Source organism: Aedes albopictus, chromosome 2, assembly GCF_035046485.1.
Source record: "Aedes albopictus strain Foshan chromosome 2, AalbF5, whole genome shotgun sequence".
In the NCBI taxonomy this organism is placed as follows: Eukaryota; Metazoa; Arthropoda; class Insecta; order Diptera; family Culicidae; genus Aedes; species Aedes albopictus.
Window position 1 is genome coordinate 282758757 of NC_085137.1, and position 27242 is coordinate 282785998.

At 39.4% G+C, this 27242-nt stretch overlaps 1 protein-coding gene across 3 annotated transcripts in view; it reads left to right on the forward strand.

Moving 5' to 3' along the window:
- The window catches only part of LOC109415156 (homeobox protein araucan), a 271454-nt gene that overhangs the window by 101020 nt on the left and 143192 nt on the right, over window positions 1-27242 (forward strand). Inside the window, exons 1-2 of one of the 3 annotated variants that reach the window (XM_062851961.1) lie at window positions 1903-2237; window positions 2786-3370. The exons of 1 other annotated variant lie outside the window; for it this stretch is intronic. In XM_062851961.1, coding sequence (XP_062707945.1) covers window positions 3323-3370 — 48 coding nt within the window. In that variant the 5' untranslated portion in view covers window positions 1903-2237; window positions 2786-3322. Of the gene's footprint in view, window positions 1-1902; window positions 3371-27242 lie in introns of those variants that run through there. One more of the 3 variants, XM_062851960.1, reaches the window with a different exon arrangement.

The window sequence follows — 27242 nt, forward strand, 5'->3', positions numbered from 1 at the left end:
TCCAGAGTGAAGAATTATCGAATGTCGGGTCATATTTTATCGAATTTTGGACCTCTGTTGGACCCACATCGGATAACTGTTGGGTCTAGGTTAGGTTTCTTGGCTAAAGTACAAACAGGTCAATGATATGTTTATGTCGGATTGTACGTCATCAATCACGAACAAAGCTTGAACCGTTCAACAATTAGCGAGAATCGTCCAACATTAGGATAAGCTAGCCTAAGAAAGCATTCAACATTTGGATTATAGGCTTCCCATACAAATGTTCTTTTTTTTTTCTTAGAAAATGCAATTTTTGAGAATGAAGATTCAATCGAAAGTACATATAAGAAATAAATCTAATCTAGACGTTTACTGGATATGCTTCAACTAAAGTGAAATTATGCATGAAAAAACAATTAAAAAAAATTACTAATCGTTCATCAATTGGCGAATTACCCTAAATCGATTATATTTTCCACTGAGCGAACATATGCGTCAACTTCAGTATAGTTTTGCTTTGAAGCTAAAGCTTTTCCCAAATAGTGTTTTTACATACTCATGTATATATGCAAAATAATGAAAATTGTGCCTTATTTCAAAACCCAGTCGTTACGTGCCGTTTCAATAGTATGGTCCTAATCCATCAGGCTAATAAATCCATCACCGATTGTACAGAACAACAATCCACGAAATATCTCAAACACACCTTGTTAAACCACATCCTCGAATAGATCCCCAGAGAAGGAAACAAAAAGGTACATGTCGTAGAAAAATAAAAGAAAAGTCCAGAAGACATACTTCGAACAAACAAGGTTTGAGAAAGGGGGATACAAATAGGATAAATGTACACATGTTCAATTTAAAAACTGTCGTTCCGCTAGATTTTCTCCTTTTCCGAAACACACAGTACCTATTTTTTCGTGTGGAGTATCCTCCACCTGCCCGAAGATGTAGTCTCTCTCTTTCGCGCACTCTTTCCTGTGTGACTAGATAACGAGAGCGCTTGTCGTTGACAACAATGGTGCAAACATAAGGACCTGAGTCAGTCGACCAAAGCCTCCTCGGAAGGAGCCGTCCGTCGTCCTGCCCGGATATCAGCGGAAGAAGGGAAAACACAAGTGGCAGGATAAACTCAACAATGGCCCTCGTTTCTGACAAATCCTTACAACCATATCGTCGAAGGAGCCGTGAGGCGAGCGACCAATGCAATAGGAAGGAGAGATTGACAAGCGGCGAGGGGTTTGTTGTGTATCGTTTCGATGCTCCTGCTCAGAACATTGGATCAATTTCTCCAATCTGCGAGAGTTGTTGGTCGCGATTCGGTATTCCGAAGGAAGTATAGGAAACATACTCCCTTCCGGCTATCGGATAATCAGCAGTCATTCTCGTCCTGTTTGGCAACAAGAGTCAATAGACGAGAGTAGAATGTACCGAAGGTGTACCGATGATTCGAACGAATTCGGTGTTTGTTTACTTCGCAAGGATTCCAGCTCGTTCTAAAAGGGGACAATTTTCGAAAAAGTTAGACTCTCTACCATGCACGAACAAATTTTCCTGAGACGAACTAGCACACGCTCTTAATTTTCCGATCAGGGATGTACTGAGGGAATGAAAATTGTTGGAAAAATTCCAATGGTTCCTTCGCAAGGATGGCTCTTGTGCACCTTGAACGCAGTGTGCGAACTTTAAAAATCGACAAAGAAGGCGAGCGACGTGCGAGAGAAAGAGAGAAGCCATCGTTTTCCCCACCTTTACTTCGAAAAGAGGTGGAGCCTGTGTGGTAATAATTTTTCTCTTCGCTCTTGTACACGCTGCTTTTCGTGTGGATTGCCGTGCTTCATGCCCCTACTTTGCAAGAGCGCTCATAAAAAGGCGTGTTCTTCTGCTATATAAAATGCTGCGATTGGTTTATTTCAGACGCCCTCTTGCCATTATCTCTCACATTCGGACCGGTTTTACCAGTTCGACCTCCAGTCGCATACAACCAGACCGGCGACTAGTTTTTCGATACTGTAATTCAGTTACTGCTTCAACGTGAACAAGTGCGCATCGTCGCTACGCAGAAGAAACGAGATTTTTCGTTGTCGAGGCTTCGTCGTGCGCTCACTCACGGGATTGTTTTGATTTTTCCGCTCTCGCCTCTTTTGCGGAACCCGGCGAAGCTGGCAGCCGGGAAAAGCGTCGCGCGTGTGTCGTCAACGGCGGCGGTGGAAAACTGTTGACGAGGTGTGTGGGTGTGAGTCGTTGAATGAATGGTGAGCAGCCGGTGAACAAGAGTGGGCCAGGAAAACAAAAAAGGAAAAATCACTATGAACCACGAGAGCAAGTGAATGAGGTGAATACACACGAGTGGCATTGTTCTTGTTCTTTTTCGTGTGTTCAGTGGATTACTAGGATCGGGCTCGTGGAAACTCGAAACACTCAGCCTACTACGCGACGTTGGCTCTGAACCCGGTGGAAAACAATAGAAGCGCAGTGTGCTGATATTTTCAGTTATTTACAGTTTTTTGTTTGTTTGCCGGAATATCAGTTTTTGTGTTTGTTGCGTTTCGTGTTCTCCAGCGCTTCGTACAGCAGAAGAGCCCGTTATTTTTTGTTGATGTAGTGCTTCGGATGAAAAATATTTGAACGAGTAACACTGTGTTGTAAGGACATAAAAGACAATTATTATTGGTGTTGTAATAAAACATTTTCAATTTCTGTACCGACATTGTTTTCCTGTCTGGGATGAAAAACTGAACTTTTTTAGCAACGAAAGAAAATGGAAAAGTGCTTTTACAACTGCAGTATTTCTCATTACAAGTGAAACCACCTGCGCAACACATGGAGAGCTATGAGTGATTTCCAATTACGATCGACGGCCGTCGAATGACTGAGTCACAAGTGCGGCATTTGCCTTAGATGTCGGGTAATGATAGTGTAGTGAACGAACAGAGAAAATTATGCTGGATCCGGTGCGAAATCCTGGCACGTCGGGCTGTCCCGAATGTTGCAGCGGTGCTTAGTCGTGTAGTCGTGTGTACTGCTGAATACCAACAGTAACCAGAGAACCGGGAACACATCACTCCTATGTAAACACTTGAAGATCTCGAGTAATTCTGTTTTCGTTGTGTTTTGTTCGCGATTGTTGTTCCGATTATAGTGATATTATGTTATTTATTCGTTCGTAAATGGATACCAAATTTCATCGAATGTAACAGAGGAGTGCGACGGGTGTTTTTATGTTTGTACCTGTAGAATTCGGTGTACCGAGGCTCACAACTGTACCAGTACAATCAGCGAGTGAGGACTAGAACGTGCTCACCGATACGTTCTATCCTCCCGAACCACGTTAGATAATATGGCCGCGTATGCACAATTTAGTTACACATATCCGTCGGCAAGTCAGGTAAGCACGAACTAGTAATAAAGTAAAGTTCAAAATAAACATTATTTTAGTGTTTTTTTTATAAAACTGCCTTGTGAGTTAATCATAGTCGCGCTTGTATTTTTTCGCCTCCAGCTCTGGTCTGAATTTTTAATTCTCAACAGTTTCAGAACTGATCGATTTCTTACATTACCAGAAAATAATAATGAAAAAAAAAGCCACTGATAGGAATTGCTTACTTGGTCCAGCATTAGAATTGGACAAGCGTATTTCTTTATTGTTCGAGAAAAGCTTAGTTTGAAGTGAATCTCCGGTATAACTCGCTTTTAGGGGCGGTTTCGCCATTAATTATGCGTTAAACCTGGTTTAACTATATTGGTAAACCAGGGTAACGAGTTAAGTGCGGGAGAATATATCTGATTTTTTTTTCTTTTTATTAACTCGATGATCTTATATCTATAAGTTCATCTTGGGACACACGCCTTACTTCCCTTCCGAAGGAAGTATCCACATTCTGTGAATATGTCGGGAATGGCATTCGATCCCAGGTCCTCGGCGTGATAGTCACGTGTTCTAGCCACCAGACCAAGTCCGCTCCACTGAATGAATCAGACCTTAGGGGGCATTCATAAAGTACGTCACGCTTGAAGGGGGATGGGGGTTCTGAAAAGTGTGACAAGCAATGTATTAAATAAAGGAAAACCCCGAACGAAGGGAAGAGTTAATTGAAAATTCCCATTTTTAGCGTGACGTACTAAATGGATGCCCCCTTAATGTGCATTTTCTTGCTACGACTGCTTCATTAATTTGAGCACATTGTTACAGTTGAATTTATTCAATTGGACGTTCTTTGGCTAGTTGCCTGTAAGCGAAAGTAAATTGTGTTCAATTACACGGTAAAAAGAATGAATATAACATGTTATTTACATGAAAAAAAAACAAAGTTGCATCACAGATAACAGACGTTTATGCCAACATACGAAATGGGTGTAAACACTTTCAACCGTCATTTCAATAAGGGAACCTAACTGGCAACAATTTGGAGATGATAAATGATAAACGCTAATAATCCCTGTCATATAGCAAATACTGCAGCAATTCGCTGTATGTATGGCAGCAGTGAGCAACGTATTTGGTTTTTACAGTTTTTAACTTGATGATTTTGTGGCTATATCGGTCTCTTTCTACTCATAAGTATAAGGGAGTAGAGATCAAAGTGGATAATGAAATGATAGATATGATAGAATTCGCTAGGTAGCGAACAAGTGTGAAAATTTTTATAGAAGGTGAAATTAGGCAAGTAGGCCATGTATTGAACGAATACATCGAATGCGTGAAACTTCTGCCGTGCGACCTGTGCTTTTAAACAGATCGGCTTGGTTGGTAGTTCATACCACCTTACCAAGACTGGCAAAAGTTTCAGGCACCCGACTGCCTAATGTATTGTTCTGTTTTCATCACAAATTCTATCGATCGGTAGCTTTTTCGGAATTCGCACTCCGTTCATAGAGGTATGTCTATATCGCGGCGTGTTCTTCCTATTAGCTTTTTCGATCTTATAGGATAGAACACTTTTCTTTTTGAGCCAAACTTTTCATATCATGTACTGATTTATCGACCGTATTCTATAATTAACTTGATGATTTTGTGGCTATATCGGTCTCTTTCTACTCATAAGTATAAGGGAGTAGAGATCAAAGTGGATAATGAAATGATTTCACGCATTCGATGTATTCGTTCAATACATGGCCTACTTGCCTAATTTCACCTTCTATAAAAATTTTCACACTTGTTCGCTACCTAGCGAATTCTATCATATCTATCATTTCATTATCCACTTTGATCTCTACTCCCTTATACTTATGAGTAGAAAGAGACCGATATAGCCACAAAATCATCAAGTTAATTATAGAATACGGTCGATAAATCAGTACATGATATTTACAGTTTTTATACAGGTGTTTTCTTAATTAAATTTTGCTTCAGGATAAACATCTGTTATCTGTGGTTGTATAAAATCTGTTTTTTTCACTCACGAATTTTATTATTAGCACGAAAGAAGTTCCGTTTGATGGGTTGTCGTATTTAAAAACAATACAGCCGTTGAATATTTAATTATTACTGAAGTAACATAGAGAACACGCAGAAAACTGATTCAAAAGGTTTAGCAATTGTGAGAATATTTATGAATATTTTTTGCATGCCGACAATCAGGGAAAAGGATCCATCTCGACAGGGCTTTTATTTTGAGAACTTTATTGCTATAGCTCAGTTAATTTTGAATAAATTGACACAATTTTTGAAACGCGGTGAGATACGTATAGTGTCTAGACGTGTACAAAATTTCAAGTCAATTGGTTGCGGAAATGTGTCCAAAATATCAGCCATTGTCCAAGTTACTCGGTACCCTAGTGATTACTTATGAGTAACATGTTACCCCGCTCTTATCTATGTCAGCCTAAGTTTAATAATATTTTGTCAAACTTTTCGAAACTTCTTCTGTTCTTTTAAGCATGAAGTATTTTTAGCAATTCATAGTACATGCCTTCCAAACATTTATCTTACTGTGTACGATGCCTTTCAATAAACGGCGCCAACATGTTGATGCCGATATATGTAAATTGCCTTCTTCTTTTGTTGGGTTCGAGGGACTTTAACCCGAAGGTCATTCGTCCCTCTAATGTAAATTGCCGTCTGACAGATCGGTCATACTGTTCAAAATACATTTTTTTTTTCACTTTGTTGTTTGATAAACGCTCAACGTTTCTGTCTAGTATTACTATATTGTGCTTATGTCACAGTTATGATAATTCAGGAAGAAGCTTAAAACAAGTTTGATTAACTATATTTGACGAATAGTGTTTTTTTAAACGCTATAAACATGATAATTTTAATAGTAGATATTTATAGTTCAATGTTGAATCCAATCAACACAAGGCAAATTCATTTGGCAATTAAAACACATAAATGCTGAAGTTTCACATTTGGCTATTGAGGGTTATTACGATGGTGTCACCCGGGGATTTCAACCAGACTATTTTTGTTGGATTCTACATGTGAAAATATGACCATCCCAAGTAACATTTCAAGTTTTATGCTATACTATTAGCAGTTTACATCACCAATTTTATAAAACTGCCAATAAAACCCGTTATTCCATCAAAACCTTCTGACAACCGCTATAAGAACGCCTTCCAGCCAAGTGGACCACTCTTATTGCGGTTTTCGAAGAAACATTAAGAGCACCAATAAGTATGCAATAAAACAAGCATGTTGTTCATTTTTGGTAGGATCAACTTTGACATTCAGTATTTATTCATCCGTGTGATGAATTGGAAACAAACAAATGTTTGCTGCAAAATTATCGGAGAATCTATTTTTATCGAAGCCTAAAGTGACTAAGTTGAAAAGTATGTGACTGTGCGGTGATTTCTGGGGTAGTGAAGTATGCGCGGAAGCAATTTTGTCGATTATTTTCGGATAATAGGTGTATAAAATAAGTGCGCCCACCAAATAGTGCCATTTCGGTGAAAATTGAAGTTTCAGAAAAAAAGTGAGTGATTATTTTGCACCCATTTGCCAAAAATAAGATTTCCCCAAATGTGCACACATGCAAGCTTGCCGTATTAAGCATCAACTCGTCAAGAAATGTATTTGTTGACGCCAATGTTGTTGCAGTTAAAGCTAATTCTAATGAGATGAGGTATCATATAGGATCACACTAATAATAGATCATTTCTGACCATTTTCTGTTACTTCGGGGTCACTTCGGATTTCCCGCGTAAATTAGCATTATTGAAAACGACTATAAATAGCCCCGAAAGAATTTGAAATAATCATCAGTCCAGAATAGTCGAAAGGCAATCACTAAATATATGTTAACATACCTGACCAGAATAATAGTGTTTCGTCTATGTTTTGTGTAGAATAAAGTGATCATCATTGAAACGATACTGTTCTCCGTTACTGTGCGTGATATGAAACTCCGTGAACCAACTACTTGTTCAGTGTCCCCAAAATGACCAACCATAGCACCGAATCCATACAGACGCTTGAATGTGCGAGAACATTTATGGTCCTTCGAACCGGATCCATCGGTGCTGTGTTCAAAATGTGTGTCAGTGATTTGTCGGCTATCGTGATTGTTGGAAGAACTTCTTTAACGAACTCGTTATAATTATGAACTGATTCGCACTATTCAAAACATAACATGAATCGAAACATCGGAAAAACTTAACAAAGTTTCGCTACTAAACAATGCACAAACTGAGCCTTGTGATATGTGATGACATTGAAATAGTCTAGATGTGAATGATGTGACAGTTTCTGAAGATCTAGATAAGTATGTTGTAACATGTGATGAGTGAATAATGACAAGCTCCGTTTCTAATGATGCCTGTACATGAGTAAAACTAGTTTCATTTGCCGTCGACGATACAAACGAGTAATAGCGACTTGATGCAATCATCTGTGGAGTCCTACATACCTTTAAGAAGATGGTGTGCATATTTGCTGAAATTGGAAGATCCTATTGGAACGGCCATTTCAAATCGTTACTGGTCGTTGTACTAAACCCATTCCTACCTCATGTATGTATCGCGCAACCAACAACGAAGAAAATGGGAAACAACGAGAAATCAAAGTTGTTTGAGCGAATATCCGTATGAAAACAAAACTGGATTGTTTTTTCGAAACAAAAATCGTTCTTATCATCGATCAACCTTGACCCACGGAGCTGCAATGTTGGAAGTGTGGAGTAAATCATTCGTTTGTCATGCATATGGATGGAAACTGATGCAGTGTTTCTCAACTATACATTCTTGCGGACCAATTCCCAGCAGTAATTCCACTGTGCAGCAGTTGACAGAAGACATCGACGGGGTATACACGGGAGCCAAAAGGCTGGCTCCCGTTTCCAGAGCCAATAATAATTCCCTATGGTGGAATCGACGGTTGATGACTGCTCCACCAGCGTTTCTTAAACTATGGGTCGCGATCCCTTAGCGGATCATCAGTTGAGTTAGCTGTTACTTTCGGAAGGATATCGAACTAGCGGAAACAAGTCAGTTGTAGGAATGATCTTCTGCGCAAGGCAGAAGATTTTCGTCGTGGTAGTTCATCAGTCCAGTCAGACGTTTACTGGAGCCGTGACGGAAGATTCCTACAACAGTCAACCTACAATCTTCAGCGTCAGGCTGAAGAAGTCGTCATGGGGAGATTCAGCAGTCCAGCGAGAGGAAATCGCTGGAACCGTGACGAAGATCCTACAGACCGTTGGAATAGATGGAACGGAGCAACGGTTTTCAGCTCAGTTCAGCGAGAGAAGTCGAAGTATATGGAGCCTTTGTTTGAGTTCTCGAAGGAAGGTACAGCAGTCTGAAAAGCCTGTAGAACAGTTCTACCAGCAACATCAACGGTCGGAAGAAATGCGAGATGTCAGTCAGCAGGATCAGCAACAGTATAGTAGTATCAAACACAGGACTCTCGTAAACAGGATTCAGCAGCACCTTTAAGGCGGTTCCAGCAACGAGATGAGCAGACGCAGAAGCAACCAGAGTAATCCGAGTCAACCGAGGACACTGCTCATCAGACCAGCAGAGATAGTACATAATGGTAGACTAACAGATACGATTCAAACCAGAACCACGAAGATAAATGCGAAAGAAGAACAAACAGAAGCAGACAGATTCGAATTTAAAAAAAAAACGAAAAAGACATTTGAAACCAACAAAATAAACGTTATGTAGTTTGTTGAAAGGCAAGTCCTCTCAAGGGGGGCGGTATGTTGACGCCAATGTTGTTGCAGTTAAAGCTAATTCTAATGAGATGAGGTATCATATAGGATCACACTAATAATAGATCATTTCTGACCATTTTCTGTTACTTCGGGGTCACTTCGGATTTCCCGCGTAAATTAGCATTATTGAAAACGACTATAAATAGCCCCGAAAGAATTTGAAATAATCATCAGTCCAGAATAGTCGAAAGGCAATCACTAAATATATGTTAACATACCTGACCAGAATAATAGTGTTTCGTCTATGTTTTGTGTAGAATAAAGTGATCATCATTGATACGATACTGTTCTCCGTTACTGTGCGTGATATGAAACTCCGTGAACCAACTACTTGTTCAGTGTCCCCAAAATGACCAACCATAGCACCGAATCCATACAGACGCTTGAATGTGCGAGAACATTTATGTTTTTTTTTAAAAGTTCTGCTTGGTACATCCTATTAGAACCCATATTCTATTAAAATCTAATAATTCCTCACGCATGAACTGTGGGACCAAACCACTTGATGATTTGTCCAAAACTGGCGAAAATATCCGGCTCGAAGGACCAAAAATGTTCACGCACATTCCAGCGTCTGTCTGGGGCCGGTGCTATGTTGGTCAATTCCGGGGACTATCACTGATAAACAATTTACAGCAGTTTAACAGGTACAGTAACGAAGCACTTTATTCAGGTTGGTCGGTTTATTTATTACTATACAGGTAACACGGTTCATATTGCGGGATGGGAATTTGCACATATTGTATTGAAATCCCACGACTGTTTTAGATTGGCTCGTTTCCAATGCACTCAAACACTGTTTCTGGTAATCGTCACCTATGTCGCCACTAGTCAATCTGCACGAAAACTATCAAACTGATCGGTATCTCTTTGCTTCGTACTTTCTTCAATGCAGTTGTTTATATTTTTCACGGCACTTTTGGTGTATTGATTACAATGGTTGTTCCATTTGCGCACATGCATAAATTATAAATTTGATCCAGTTTGATGACGCATTCGCAAATTCGTGAAGTGAAACATGGGTATGAACCGGAATGGCTACCGATCGCTCTACAATTGTCCAGTGTTTCAATCACCGACACTTCACACAGGCAACAATCAAGTTCACAATGGACGACGTACTTCTTCGAAACATAGCACCGACAAATCCGGCTCGAAGGACCAAAAATGTTGACGCACATTCCAGCGTCTGTCTGGGGTCGGTGCTATGTTGGTCAATTCGGAACAATCACTGATTGGTATGTAATTCACTAGTTAGCAGTTCAAAGATTTATTGCACAGGCACAGAAACGCATAACGATCATGGTCAGTTTATTATATGGATTAAGTTACACGGAACACTTATCTTCTGGTCAAATGTTGTATAATAGACAATTAATTACAGTTTTTCTTATACTAATGGTGTGCTACTGGAGTATCTGATGGTCTTTTATAGTCATATAATTTGGCGGGAAACCCGAAATGTCCCCGAAGTTACATAAAATGGTCATGGGCTATCGCTTTTCTGTTTTGTGAATCTTATTAGAACGCTACACTAATAACAAATGGATACAACTGCTCGAACAAACTGTGAGCCTATTTTACAGTCAGAATTGGCTAAAACTGGCGTTAACAGTATTATTCGATTGAATTTTTAGATTTCCTGCTCAGCAAAAGTTTCCAGATTCAATATGGCAGCAGCAACTGCCCGAGCAAAAAGTGTGCTGGACAATAAACCTACTGTCTCTCCGCCATAGCCACAGTATGTGCAATAGATCGTACGATTACTACATTAAACACTCAATAAATCAATCTTTGGTTTTCACTATTTTTAATGAGATGGCGCTCAGATCGATCATGAATGACACTTCACTATGGTCCGATATCGATGGACAGAAATATGTTTTGAGTTTTTTTTTAGATAAATACAGATTGTCATAATTATTGAATGAACATTTTTTTTTCAAAATACAAAATTGAGATCTACGTATTATGAATCAGTTGATATCCTTGTACATCATAGATTTGATCTATAATTTTGGTTATCGTTACTTTTGGCCATCTTATATTACATTGTGAATTTGCCAACCTAATTTTAACGCGGTGTCTACTCCTTCTTGCCTCATTTTGAAGAACTCTTTACAACTGTAATTAAACCTTCAATAAATCAAATAGGTTGGTGAGTTGACAAGTTTTGTTAAAATTTTATTGGCGCTTTAAAGAACGCTTTTGGTGTACAAAAAAACTTTTACCAATGGATTTATCGATGACCGTTATAAACATCTCATAAAACTAAAATAAATCCAGAAAGCTCTGGAAATGTTACTTGGGATGAACCAATATTCATCCATCTCAAACTTCATGAAAATTATGTTTGTATGTATTGTAGTGGAAAGAGGCAGAATAAACATACACACTTAAATAAATTACAGTATTCGATGAAAAAAATCACCGAAACTGTTCTGTACACATTCAAATTACAGTATTACGGCGAAATCGATGAAATCACAGGAGAAAATCGGTTAATTCTGTGTTTAAGTGATGAGCAATATTTTTTGTTCGTTGTTTTTGAACAGTACTTTATCAAAAATTGAACTCAAATTTAGTCTAGTCATTCAAAATAACTTAAAATTTAATCAGTGAAAAAGGAGATATTTCTGAGCAACACTTTTCTAAATATCGCAAAACTCCCATTGCATGAAAAACAACCAAATTGAGTTTTTTTTAATTTTTGTAAACGAATTGTTTGAAATAAACAGTTTGTTCAAAACAGTTGTGTATTTTGTTAGACTTATCAACTTTGCCGAAGATTATTCTTACCAAAAACTGGAAATTTCAGAGTTATTCCTTAATAAAAAATTCTAATTTTTCATAAATAGGGAGTTTTACGATATTACGATAGCGACTGTCCAGAAAAAAATGAGATCAATCGGTGCTCTAGAAACTGTGATTCGACCCCCCAGACATAAGCATTATGTATAAAAAACCCAGATTAATCCACCTAGTGGTGATAGTGCCTTTCTCGTCGAATATGTACTCAACATTTTTCCGGTCATAAGCCGAAGTGTTCCTGAATCCTGAGAATACTCTAGAACGGAATAAATCTCATTTTCTTCTTTTGTCATAGTGCTCGTTGACTCGTCAATGGGGGGTGGAGTTGATAAATGATAAATTTACTTAACGAAAAAATTCTTAAAAAACTTAGCAAAACCGTTTAACTTATCGGTTTTGATAAAAAAAACTTCTGGAAGACTCTAATTTCACTTTTAATTTGAAAAATTTATTGATTTATTTATTTGTGTCCTTCTTCAAAATGTTGAATTCCGACCAAAATTTCCAAGGGGGGACTCCTCTGGACTTAAGAGAAAATCGAAATTTGTGTCAGCCTTATTCAGAAAAGCAAGAATTTTATCAAAGGCATAATTTAATTTGGAAACTTATTGATGGCTCATATTCCGACGCTATGTTAAACGTATAGGCCGAGCTGAAAAATATCAAATCTCTCAGTTGACCGATTGACCACCAACTGGATGCCGATCATTATCAAGACTAGCACTAGCACTGGATGCCGATCATTATCAAGACATTTCGGCATTTTTTTTTCTGCGCACTTTAGCCTATATTTTATTATCATTAATTATAAGATTCATGTAAAATTTGACAAAAAAGTGCAAGCAAGCGAAATATCCCATATTAAAGCCCATTCAAATTTCAACCGTGTTACAGAGCGCGTGGGCTCAACCAGTTGCATCAAAATTGTTCGCAGTCATTTTAGACGCAAAAGGGGATTGGTGCCATAAAGTTTAATTTTTTCTACACAACGTTGATCCTCAGGAATCTAAAATGGTGTAATTTGACAAGATCGCTTAAATTTTTATCTAGATTTTGTTCTTTTACACATATTAATCGCTTGCATCGATTTTGTTCACCTGCGTAATTTCAGCAATGGATCCAATCCTGATTCTGCAACACTGCCGGTAATCTTAAGTGTGGTCAGAGACTATTTTCTTGTTGCCCGTTTATCTGGTTAACAAACATTTTTGATGATTTGATGTTTCGCATGCATGGGTTTGGTTTAGTTTTTTAATTGGTCACTTCCGACGGGACACCTGGAACCGGTTCCGGAACACAACCGGTTTAGAAACGGTATGAAACTATTTTCCTGCTTACCGTTTATCTGGTTATCGAAAAAGCCGCTCTTAGATGTGTCACATGCCTGGTTTTGGTTCACTTTTTTAATTGGCCACTTCCGGCAGGACATCCGGAACCGGTTCCGGAATACAATTAGTTTAGATATGGTCTGAAACTATTTCCTTGCTTACCGTTCATCTGGTTATCGAAACAGCCGCTCTTTGATGTGTCGCATGCATGGGTTTGGTTCACTTTTTTAATTGACCACTTCCAGCGGGACAGCTGGAACCGGTTTCGGAACACAACCGGTTCAGATATTGTCTGAAACTATTTTCCTGCTTACGGTTAATCTGATTATCGAAAAAGCCGCTCTTTGATGTGTCGCATTAGTGTGGGTCATCGGAACCACTTTCTCAGATCAAAGATTTTTTGATTCCGTTTCGGGCCCTGAATATCTTTGCAAAATTTTGGCACGATCGGTTGCGTCTACACTTTGCGCATTGCAATTGAAATTTGTATGGGATTTTGTATGGGAAAACATACTTTTTTGCATTTTTGTTATAAGTTGAAAAAGTTTGTCTGAAACTTTTTAACCGATACTGTAAAATGATAGCCTAGGGTGTTCTGAAAAACTTTGTTGATGACTGCAAAACGATCCGATGCTTGTGAAAATAGTTATAACCAACGAGTCGCATGCATGTGGAGGAATAGCAATAGCAACAAAATCATGCTGTTTCGCCAAGTAATGCCAACGCTATAACATTTTTCATAAGCATCAGATTACTACGCGGTCTTCGACAAAGTTTTTCAGGACACTCTAGGCTTTGTTTCCACTTTATCGGTTACATAGTTTTGGACAGATTCGAGCTTGTTATGAGAGAAATACAAAAACGTGTGTTTTCCCATGTAAAACCCCAAACTTCAAACGCGATGCGCAAAACGTAGACATAACCGATCGTGCCCAAATTTTGCACACTTATTTGGGTCCTGAAATGGGATCAAAAAAGCTTTGATTTGATGGGATACCATTGAATTTTTTCATTTTTTCATATAAACGATGACCCACTCTAATGTCGCTTGCCTAGGTTTGGTACACTTTTTTAATTGGCCACTTCCGGCAGGACATCCGGAACCGGTTCCGGAACACAACCGGATCAAACATGGTCTGAAACTATTTTACTGCTTACCGTTCATCTGGGGTTTGGAACTATTTGCCTGCTTACCGTTCATCTGGTTATCGAAAAAGCCGCTCTTTGATGTGTCGCATGCCTGGGTTTGGTTCACTTTTTTAATTGGCCACTTCCGGCAGGACATCCGGAACCGGTTCCGGAACACTACCGGTTCAAACATGATCTAAAACTATTTTCCTGCTTACCATTCATCTGGTTATCGAAAAAGCCGCTATTTGACGTGTCGCATGCATGGGTTATGTTCACTTTCTTATTTGACCACTTCCGGCGGGACACCCGGAACCGGTTCCGGAACACTACCGGTTCAGATATAGTCAGAGACTATTTTCCTACTTCCCGTTCATCAGATAATCGAAAATGCCGTGGTTTGATGGGTCGCATGCATGGGTTTGTTGCATTTTCATATCTGGCCCCTTCCTGGGGTACCGGTCCGGAACACCTAAATGGCCATAACTCCGGAACGGCTGGACCGATCTGAACCATTTTCAAAAGGAAACAATGGGACAATGTACCCCGTCGAAGGAACCATCGGTCGTTGAAATCGGTTCATATTTACTATCTAAAAATGAGGTGACCTTTTTGTACACATACACACACACACACACACACACACATACAAACACACACACATACATACACACAGACATCATCTCAACTCGTCGAGCTGAGTCGATTGGTATATAACACTTGACCCCTCCGGGGGCTCTATCAAATTTTCGTTTTTGGAGTGAACATATAGCCTTTCGGTACACCTTGGTGTACGAGAAAGGCAAAACAGTAAATGCGCACTTTTTTTCGTCCAGTACTGTAATACTTATACAGCTTTAAACTGCACATTGTTATATTAACACATTTTTTTAATAAGTTACTTATATAGTCACCATTAATAGTAGTTGTTGAAAATATGTGTGTATTTGTATTTTTTTTATTTTCAACATGAAGTATAGATTGTTTCAGAAATTATGAATACATCTTGTTTATTAAATAAAATGAACTGTTCTGCTGATTTCTACAAATTTCTTTTGTGATCCTCATTTTTGTATTTCACATTTTGTAATTGTCATAACAATTCTATTATGACATTTTGAAGGACAGTCGAGTTCTCTAACATTGTTCGTTCTCCAAATTTGCATTTGCAAAATGGCGGTTTTTAATGATTTCAACTTTATTTATCACAAAATATTAAATTTTATCCAACTTTTTATCATGTTCGCTTTCCCAACAAGTTACCAAAGAAATGCCTCAATCAAAACCTGAGAGAACCGATAAAGGCATTTGAACAACATTTTTTCAGACATCAAGTTTCCTATTTTTTAAGGTTTTCTGCGAAACATAAAAACAACTGCACGGTTTCTTAGCTTCTCTGAACACATTTAATTTAAGTAAGTTATGTTTTCAGCTAATTCGAAACTTCAGATGGCTAAGCTTGTCATACCATAAAAACGAATGCAGTAAACAGTAACTACCCAAGTAACCACGAAGCTGTATATAAGTGCATCAATTTGGCCATATATTTATATTTAAAATTGTGTAAATAATGCTGCACTACTTTAAACACATCATTAAAGCAATATTAAAGTCGAAAAGGGCCCCACTAAAATTAAATTAGTGCCACATATTGCAGAACGTTGACAGCCATTGCTAAAGTGACATAAATGCATGTGCTGTACATTTGCATTAGCACAGTTTAATACGTGCAACACGAAAAACCAAAACAAAAATCTATTTTTAGCACCGTTTCGTTATCGACGGTACTAATGCCCCCCCCCCACATGAATGTTTTAACCATTTTTTTTGTTGCCGGGTCGGGAGTCGAACCAGAAGTGTTGAAGACCGCTAGATGAGTTCCATGAGCGCTGGTGCCGTAGACCGTTTCTGCTACAGTGGTAACAAGAGATATTTCATTAACTAAAAGGAAAATGTTCTTCTGCCTCAACTATTGCAGCAGAGGGCAAAATGACTATGGCATATGTAATAGAATCCCTGTAATCACATTCTGATAAATCACTGATAAATACATAATGCATTCTAGAAGATATTTAACCAATATAAGAAAATTAAAACACCCTTCGTGCACTGAAATGACTATGGCATATGTAATAGAATCCCTGTAATCACATTCTGATAAATCACTGATAAATACATAATGCATTCTAGAAGATATTTAACCAATATAAGAAAATTAAAACACCCTTCGTGCACTGCTCATAACATTATGCTAATTGCGGTTTCCATCATTATTGGCATGTGATCATCAGAAAAGAGAAAAGGTCATCTCTAAAATGGTGTTGCCGAAGAAAGTCGTCGATCGGTGGTTCAAACGAGGATTAAGTTGGTCGGGAGTCCAACCAGAAGTGTTGAAGACCGCTATAGTTGACCGTGAAGTTGTTAGCTCTTCTTGATTTCATTTGTTTACCATTAGAGTCAAGCTTTTATAATTGTATTGTTAGAGCAACTTTTGCTAGTTTGTACATTGCATTTATACAGTTTCTGCAGTGTTGAATTATTGAATTATCGTATATCACCTTTTAATGCACCCTAATGTAAAGAAAAAATGTAATGCATCAAAACATTGATAATGCCAATCTAAAGGATTATTGCATGATAAGTGTAGAATTACTGCATTTCGCATTGCAAAGGTTGATATGCAGTCTTATTCGTGCACTGATATAATGCTTGTGGTTACTTGGGTAAGACATTCGTTTGCTTGACGTTTTTTGCTACCTGTGTTGTTAAGAAATTTGAAACATAAATGTTTGCATTGAGAAGACCCGTAATGATGGTACTTGATCAAATGTTCTAGTGAAAATTACTTTAACTAATCGAGAAATATCTTTCGATGTGTTTGGAAATAGAATATTTTATTTGTAATTTTTTTTCTTTTCTATTTTCCTAAATTTTTTGACCGTTTTGTCCAACTTCAAATTTTAATCATCTAGTTTATAGGACAACAGCAAAAAAAATCTTGTGATATCACATCGTTTTCGCTGCACATTAGTCGCGCCGTGAAAATGATGTACAAATTACATCCTTTCCACGCAGCAAATTAGCCGCCGTAGCTTGAATGTGGGTCTAGCAATCGCCAGAATCGGATCGATAGATGAATCATATATAAGTAAAATATTGGCATCGATTCGTACCCTGATCCGTTGATTGTAAGGCATATCCCTTATCTCTCGGCTATTTCACCGAGTAAGAAGGTGGGTGATAAATATGATACTGCTTCTTAAGTATCCACTGGAACGGTTTTGTTGATACTTTCCGATGCCAATCAGGGTATACATACATGGTGAATGTGATAATTGTTGGAAATCGATGTATTCGAGTGAGATTGCGTTCGAAAATAGATACATCACCAGAAATTACGCAGCTGGATATTACAAAATTATTTGCTGTGCAGAACCTATGCCTTCTCCAAAAATTTGAGCGAAGTTTTTCATTCAATTCGCCGTAGCATTTCCTCAAGTGTCCTAAAGTGTTAGTTGGCAACTCTATCAGCTACAACTTTACCGAAGACTGCATTCTAATCGGACGCTTCATTAATAAGTTATCGATTTCTATCCAACAGAAGAAACTTTAACAGTGATCGTTCACAATTTCTTTTGTACGCCTAAAAAGTGTGATAGAAGTACACATTTGCCTCGGATCGTCTCGACGTCTTCGGTGCACTCATTCCTCCATTTAAAAGGAATAAGTGCACCGTCGACCTCAACTCGATCCGACGTGATTCGGCGCTGCAATCACACTTTGAAGGTGTTTGCACACTATTGTGTTAGTCGAATTTGGGGTGGTGTAACCATTATGATCCAAGATTTCCATTCTGGAAAAAAAATCGGTAACTAATCAATGAGGCATGCACTTTGAATGCGGCAAAGTTGTAGCTGATAGAGTAGCCTTCGAGTACCAAGGGTCAATTTACACTCTAGGTCACTTGGGAAAATGCTACGGTCAATTGAATGAAAAATGCCGTTTTCCCATAGTAATTCCCACACAAATTTCTAAAGGCTTGTGTAGTCTCAATTCTCAACCAAATCAGCTCAAATTTTGGGAGAAGGCATAGAATCTGGATGTGAATCGAATAAGCGGTGTGGATCAAAAACGATTTTTTGAACCACGCTTATGGATATCCAGAGCACGAACGTTTTGTCCGTCGAAAACACCGTTCTACCTCATGCTTATGTCGGTCTACTACGGCAAATCGGCCATGATCTTTCATTATGGCCTAACTCATAAATAAAAATTGTATTGAATGTTATAAAGATAGTATGGTTGATATACATAGGGTACAGCTTGCTCCTGGAACAAAAAGCACAATGATTTGGTATGTTTCAGTCAAGTTATCAGTGAGTTCGTCAGACCCAAAAGAAAATCATTGTCGAAATATTCCTTCATGTATAACGGATTCCTAAAAGTCATGTGAAAGTGAAACAGACTCAAAAAAGTCGTTAAATCACATGCAATTCTATTTAATTAATTCATAATTAACTTTTGACTGCCCAAATTGATACATATTTACATTAGGTTCATGAATATGATGAAGCAAGCAATTAAGGAAGTAAAGCAAATAAAACATGAAAGACGCTGCAGGAGTTAGAACCACAAGCAATTTGTATCTACAGAAAAAAAAAGACGAAGCCATCTTCATTGAATGGTTTCTGAAAAGGTGAGGTGTTTTTGAACGATCGGGTGAACTGGCAGGTAGCACACTATTCGCGCCGCAGAAGTTCGAAAATTCATTACCGTGCCTAATCAAATCATAATAAAAAATCCCAATAATGACGAAAACGGGAGCAGACCCACAACGCATTCATAAACGTTTTCGACGGTTGGGATGGATTTCCTTCTCCTCCTCATCGCCATCTTTGCCAAGTTCCTAACCCCATCCAAGAGAGTGAGGGAGATAGCAGCCCGAGTGACAAGGCGACGGGGTGTAACATGATGCGAAAAATATGTGCGGCCAGACGACGACGACGACGACTACGACGGGCGATGTGTGCTGGCTGGAACCCCGTCTGGCGACGGAGTGCGGATGCCGGACGGAGCTTGGATTTCGGAACAACGGGGTGCTTCGCGCGACTCCGTATGCATTCGGAAAGTTGGTGACGTGAGATATATTGAGACTTGAAGCAACAGACACTGGCCAAATAAGATACAAATATCTACGCATGAAAGAACTATCCATCTAACCGTACTGCTGTGCCATTCTTGACAACATTCTCTATACTCTCAGGTACCCCAAACCACCAATTGTGTGAATTCTTTTTTGAAAGCTTACAAATCTAGGTAGGGTATCGCGCCACTTGGGCGGTTGCGTCTATATTCGTCTGTTTGCCACTATAACTCAGTCAATTTTGAACCAATTGACTTGAAATGTTGTACACGGGTAGATACTATACCTATCTCACCACATTTCAAAAATTGTGTCAATTGGTTCAAATTTGACTGAGTTATAGTGGAAAACAGACGAAAATAGAAGCCACCGCCCAAGTGGCGCGATTCCCTAGTTTCATGTGTATGTCACTGTTTAATTATTGCACTTCAGAATTAAGAATGTTTTGCAAGTACCTAACGTAGACTTTGATATCTGTATTTTTGAGTGTAGTGATGTAATCCATTCTTAACGATCTTCAATGTTTGGCAGATTTTAGATAAATAATTTTATTTTATTTTTTGTAACAGTGTGTTACCTATTCTTTGGTTAATAGCTAAAATACATAAACAACAAACGCCAAATCTCTACCTGCGTACTGGTCATCTGGATCCCATACCGTCGAGACCAATAAGCAATCTAACCATGCCATCTCAGTCAAGGTTAATGTGTTACACCAAGATGACATACCGAGAGACTCTTGCTTTGAGATAGATGCCAATTCCGCTGGCGTCAGCGCGCCAAACTCATTGATTTTTGATCGACTCGTCTCGTCATCAATGGGCACTTGTCCTGATGGGTTTGACACATGATGTCATCCTGGCTTGGCCAGCCCAGCCAACCGCAGTAACGCCACGCAACGCAACGATGGGTCCATAAATGGGGCGCATATCCAAAACGCGCAACAGCCCTTAAATAAATATGTTAAATGTTTTGCTGCTTCCGATGATGCCGATCGCGCCTTCGTCGCAGTTTGAGGTGTGTGAAAAAGTGTAATTTCCCATTTTAAAAGTATTTGCGCCATGTTGCCTTCTTCTGGTGAATTCCTGCCAAAGCAGAGAGGAACTCTGCTGAACGGGACGACGACGTGAGCAACATTTTTTTTGTCCGGGAGACAGTCGCTGTTGCGGTTGCAATTGCAGATCAATATTGACAGTTGGCGACTTGGAGATCGCCGATTTTTTTCATGTAAGTATGGATTCGTTTAAGGCCGAAAAGGCTTTTGAAAGGGTTTCATTCCGGAGGATTTTGTTTTTGGAATGCTCTTTGTTCGTTTACAGTAGCGGATTATTCGGTGGAATTGTTTGTGCCCCTTTCGATGTGAGAAAATATGTATAAAATATTCGTATGCAAAGTACGAAGGTGTAATTTTATTTTGGATGATTTTGTTTGGAAACTGAAAACAGAGATTTTAAAAATACAGTAAACTCTTCACGACCGATATTGTATAGCTTGACGAATTTTTCAGTCTCTTCATTTTTGACATAATCTTAGTTTTTCGTTAGTCATCACATAATGGACGGGTTTCAGTAGAGCGTTGAAGGCGTTGAAGTAGTGCTTCCTGTTTCAATGTCGCGTTCAACCTAACAGGACCAGTTGACGTAAAATAAATAGTACACTGACTTTATAAATTGATGGATGATTGTTAGCATTCGCATTGGCATTAAGTGATTCGAACAAATTCGTGGGTGGTACAGTCCTAGACCGCTTCCTGCCCGTCCGATCCAAAGCACAAAGGTTTGGGACTAATCTCTGACTCTTAGGTAAGATTGCCGTGATAAAAAATATCATAAAAATAAGATAATTTTTTTTGTTACAACACCATTTTTTCGAAAATTATTCACCATTAAACATATTGTAATTTACACGGCACACTCACCATCACCCCCATTGTTCTATACCATTCGGCGAATGGTGACCCTTATTATGAGTGTCACTTCACGGTGAAAATCGATCACGGTGACACATTGCGAATCCACGGTGAAAAAGTTGTGGGTTAATCAAAGGGGAATCACTTTCACCGTCCTTATTACCGGTGTCACTTTTTGGTTTTCACCGTGAAGTGACACTCGTAATCAGGCCCGGTAAATGGCACTTTTACAATAAAAAATGGTGGTCGTTATGTATCTTAACCATAAAATTTTGAGAAAATTTTCATACACTTTTTCGCAAAAAACAATAGAATGTATTGTGTTTTTATGAGACATTTTTAGGGTAATTTTCAAAAGATTACAATATATCTTAATGTTTTTTCATTGTTCTTACAATATAAATACAATTAATTGAATGGCGTCAAATGAATCGTTGTTACAATAAAAATACAATAATATTTGTTGTTATTTGTAAGCAGTTTTCGTTTTTGAAAATCCATAGAATTTATATTTCCCGCTAACATTTATATCCAGCTTTTTCTTGTCGTAACATCCTCACTTGGCTAAACCTGTTTTTCAGCTAGTTTTCTATAAGTACTTCCTCAGTTATTCATTGAGAGCTTCCTCTGCCAACACGGCTTGACGTCTGTCAGTCGTTGAAGTTTTAGCGAATAACATTCGATAACCGAAACATCTACTGTACTCAAATTGAAAACGAAAACTATAAAAAACATGATCCAAGCAACAATGGTATTTATTGTTATTTATTTGTTACGAATTGTTTTTAAGTGTAATTGAGAAATAAACTCTTTTTTAATAAAAAGTTCATGAGAACTTTGCAGGCACTTTTGCAACTATTTAAAAACAGCTTAAATTATTTTTTACTGATAGTAATTTTAAAGTCATTAATAAAGCTGTAGAGTAGTCGTGCTACTTGTCGGGAAAACTCCGGAGGGTTTGAAGAAAACGTCTTAGCTTGGCGATAGCAAATTGACTAATGAACATTTATTTGGTATAAACAACTTAAGTAACTAGGGGGTTTCTTGGGTAGCGTTGTTACACAACTTACTGGTTGGCTACTTGATTACACCCCCTCTCAAACAGTTAATCCTAGGTTAGTCCGAAGAGTCTTGAATCTTGAGAACTCCAACGGCTTGGTAAAAATGTCGGCTAATTGGTCCTGGGTACTGATGGGTTCTATATTCAGGGATCCAGAAGCCACATGGTCACGCAGAAAATGATACTTGATATCAATGTGTTTTGTCCGCTTTGTTTCGAGATTTTTCGCCATGCAGATACAGCCCCTGTTGTCTTCGTTGATGGTAACAGGCTTAGCAATTTCTTGCAGGTCCTCCAAAATCCCTTGCAGCCAAATTGCTTCAGTTACAGCCATGCTTAAAGCAACATACTCGGCCTCGCTGGATGATGTTGCTACGGTAGGCTGTTTTTTACTGCACCAGGATACGGAACATCCAAACACTTGGAACAGATAACCGCTTACCGATTTCCGGTCATTCGTGTCCGAAGCCCAATCTGCATCCGCATACCCGGTTAACGGTGAACTTGATGCATCCCGTCGAAATAGTAGTTTCGTGTCCTTTGTTCCTTGCATGTACCGAACCACGCGCTTCAGGGCTTTCCAATGTTGAGTAGCAGGGTTTTGCTGGAAACGGCCCAGGTATCCAACCGGAAAGCAAACATCTGGCCGTGCGCACAACATGAGGTACATCAACGATCCTAACAGCTCTCGGTATGGTTCATCGGTACGTTGCCCCGTCAGCTCCAGTGATAACCCTTTCTCCATCGGTGTTCACCGGATTGCATTCGCTCATCCCGAAACGTTTCATTAGTCGGTCAATGCTTGTGGCTTGCGATAGCTGCATCACTCCCGCCTCATAATCGTAGGCAATCTTGATTCCTAAGAAGTGACGAAGTTCTCCACAGTCGGACATCTCAAAAATCTTGGCCAGGTCTTGCTTCAGCTTCTCAATCGAAGATAGATTCCGTCCTGCAACCATCAGATTGTCCGCACGTACAGGATAAGGATCAGCTCATCATTGGGGTGCAGCTTGACGTAAATGCAATAATCATGCTTCGATCTGGTAAATCCCATTTTGAGAAGCTCCTCGTTGAACCGCTCATTCCAGCATCGAGGTGATTGTTTCAAACCGTATAAGGATCAACCGGCACGCTTGACCAGGCTTTGCTTGAACATCGGGCGGAACATCCATGTAGATGGTTTCCTAGAGACGGCCATGCAGGAAAGCAGTCCGTACGTCCATTTAATGAAAGTAGAACTTGCGATGAACTCCGACAGCTAGAACAGCTCGAATCGTGCCCAACCTCACCACTGGTGCGTAGGTTTCCTCGAAATCTCGTCCTGGCTTTTGGAGATAGCCTTTCGCTACTAATCTGGCTTTGTACCGGACCGGCCTGCCGTTCTCGTCCTCCTTCAACCGAAACACCCATTTTGACTTGAGAGGTTTAACGCCTGCTGGACACGTCATTAGCTGCCACACGTTGTTCGCTTTTAGGGATTTGAGCTCGCTGTCCACCGCTCGTAACCAGTCCTCGCTGTCTTCTCGTCCGGCAATCTCGTCATAGGTTTGAGGGATATCTGTGTAAAGTGAACCACCAGAAGTTGCTCCGTTGCCAACAAAGTAATCCAAAAACTTACCGGGGAGCGTGCGCTCCCATTCACTGCGCCTCACTAACGTTTGTCCGCCGGACTCGCAGTGTTCTAGATGCGAAGGGAGCGCTGACGGTGTTGGATCATCGGTTCGAGCTTCATCGTGGTAGAGTTGATCATCTGCACCTTCAAAATCATCACCGGCCTCGACTTCGGCAGGTTGAACACGTCCATCTTCCTCCTCTTTTTCGACCGGGAATACTACCACCAATGGTTTCTGCGACGTTTCGTCCGGTTCAGCAGCATAAGGGAACCTTGTCTCGTCAAACTTGACATCGCGGGCTACGATGATTCTTCGGTGTTTGCGGTCCCAGAGTCTGTAGCCATTCGGTGCGTAGCCCATCATGATCACCTCTACACTTTTCGGATCGAGCTTCTTTCTTGATTGGATTGGTATCCACGCAAAAGCTTCACAGCCGAATATACGTACCTTCTCCAAGTTTGGCTTCGTACCGAACTACAGCTCCGCTGGTGTCATCTTGCACGACAGACTCGTCGTAGGGCTCCGGGTAAGAAGGTACACGCCTGTGTAGGCTGCTTCCGACCACAAGTTTTTCGGTGTTTGGGAGTCCAACATCATGGCATGAACCTTCTCAATGAGCGTTCTATTGAAGCGTTCGGCCACGCCGTTTTGTTGAGGAGTATATGCAATCGTCGCCCGAGCAAAGGAGAATATCAAAATAATAACTACGAAATCACAAAACGTGTTTTTATATCTTTGTATGTTATTATTAACTTATTGAGGCATTACCTTTACATAACATGTTTTGTTGGACAATCGTATTTTGTTATGATCGTGCTATTTGTGTATTTCCTTCAAGTACTATTCCAATAACATGTTATGTTGTATAACAAGTTCAGTTATTCCCAACTAACAAAAGTAGCTGCATAAGAGCTTATGGAGCAAACGCATTCGAAAGAAAGCTCTTTTAAGCTCTTATCCAGCAAAAATGTTAGTTGGGTTATTGTGTAATTGAGACTGTATAAATATTTGACACAACAATCACAAGCTTTACAATCAAAACTACACCATTCGAGATTTACGTTGTTCACAGCATTCCATGAGGAACTTATGAGAAAATTATATGAGCCATTTCTAGATTGAGTTTTAATAAGGACGAAAGTAACATGATCGATTTCTCTTCATCGACTCTCTCTCTCTCTTCTTCAAATTAAAATACAAGATGCAAGTTTGAATGATTTTTTTTGCACTTGGGCGCAAGATTACATTACAACCTAGCGTTTTATAGCCAAAAAGTACAACCATACATGGCTCAACTCTCTCTTCTTCAAATTAAAATGACAAGAGGCAAGTATATTTGCTTCTTGTCACTTTGATTTGAGGAGTCGAAGAATAGAAATCGATCATTTCTTGCCGGTTGCGATTCGTCCATGTTTTTGAAGTCAGCATCAATTTCAGGGCAAACATTTGATTTAGGCGTGGTTTACGACTAACATTTTTTACCTCTTCTTCAGAACCCCAGTTCACACACGCTATCATTTAGAGTAACATATATCAACTAACAAAATAACTTTTTGTTACGATTGCCCTACTATTTTGGAAAATTAATTTTTTTGCCGAGAAACATATTTTGCCTTTTTCAATTGTTGATCCTGAAACGATTATTTGTTTACCAACCTTAAGCCACAGACAAACAGACGTAACACTTAGAACAAATTCCTCAAAAATACTTACTATGTTATGATTTTGATATTATAACTCATTTTGCTTTCATTTTGATATCAATAACGTTTTGATTTCAAAATTTGTTATTGTAATATTTTACAAATCCGCTATTATTAAGTTGTTATTAAAACTAACAAAACGTGTTATTAAACTGGTCTTTCGGAAACATTTTTTGTTATGATTTTTGTTATTTTGCCGCTTATGACAGACAAGTTAATAACATGATATGTTATATTAATAACATGAAAATAACTCTCATCGTTACTCAGTTATTTTGCCAAAATAACATATTTTATTATACTGTTGCTATTCCCTTCTGCTCGGGCGGCTCGACTTAAATACCTTTGGCCTTGTACCACATCTTCTGCACGTTGGAACAATATTCTCTTCCTTGATCCACTGTGAGCCTTGATATTGCTTTCCCAGTCGCTGCGGTTGCCATGGCTTCAAACTCGCAAAACTTCTCGAAAACTTGGGATTTCTTGTTCATCAAGTAGATGACCGAAAAGTGGGTGTAGTCATCTATGAATGATACAAAATATCGCGAACCGTCCCACGCCGGTGGATCAATCGGACCACAGACGTCCGAGTGTATTCGCTCCAGCACCCGTGTCGCTCGTTGCCTGGTTCCGCTGAAGGGTTCACGGCATTGCTTACCTTGGACGCAGGGATTGCAGAATTCGAGGGGTCTTGGCTTCATGTTGATTCCTTCAACCATGTTCTGTTGCACCAATTTCGTCATAGCTTGCTCGTTGAGGTGGCCGAGTCGACGATGCCACAATCCACTGGTCTCCGCTTGGCACACGTTCGCCGTAGATGAGTCGACGCTAACCGCTAGTTCATACAAACTGCCGTTCAGGTGAGCTGTAACAATAACTTGGCCTTCCTTCCGCAGCACAGTTTGACGTCCATCGAACAGCACAGAAATTCCAGCACTCGCCAGTCGCTTGACCGACATCAGATTGTCCCTCAAATCAGGGATGTACAGTCAGGCTTGGAAAGCGTCAGCGTCAACACGGGTCGTCACGCGAATTTTACAGAAGAGCCTCTCTCAATGTCATCGAATCGGGAGCCAATGATCAAGAGAGGCTAACAATATTCGCTCATTTTTCGGTCATGACGGAGCGTGACATGGTTGTAAACAAGACAATTACTACAGCATTCATGGATTTTGTCATTGTTTAAATCCTTCAAAGCATACATGTATATCCTCTCTTTCTGTTAAACACAACGGCTAGCCTAAATTTGCTTGGACCAGGTGAAAATTTTAATTTCAAAACAATTTGGAAATTTCCGTCATGACGCTTGATCATTGCAAAATGACATGACGAAGTACGTGAATGCTCGTTTTGTCTTGTGACGATAAAAGGGCCTACTTGTTGTTACGTGTAGATTTGATG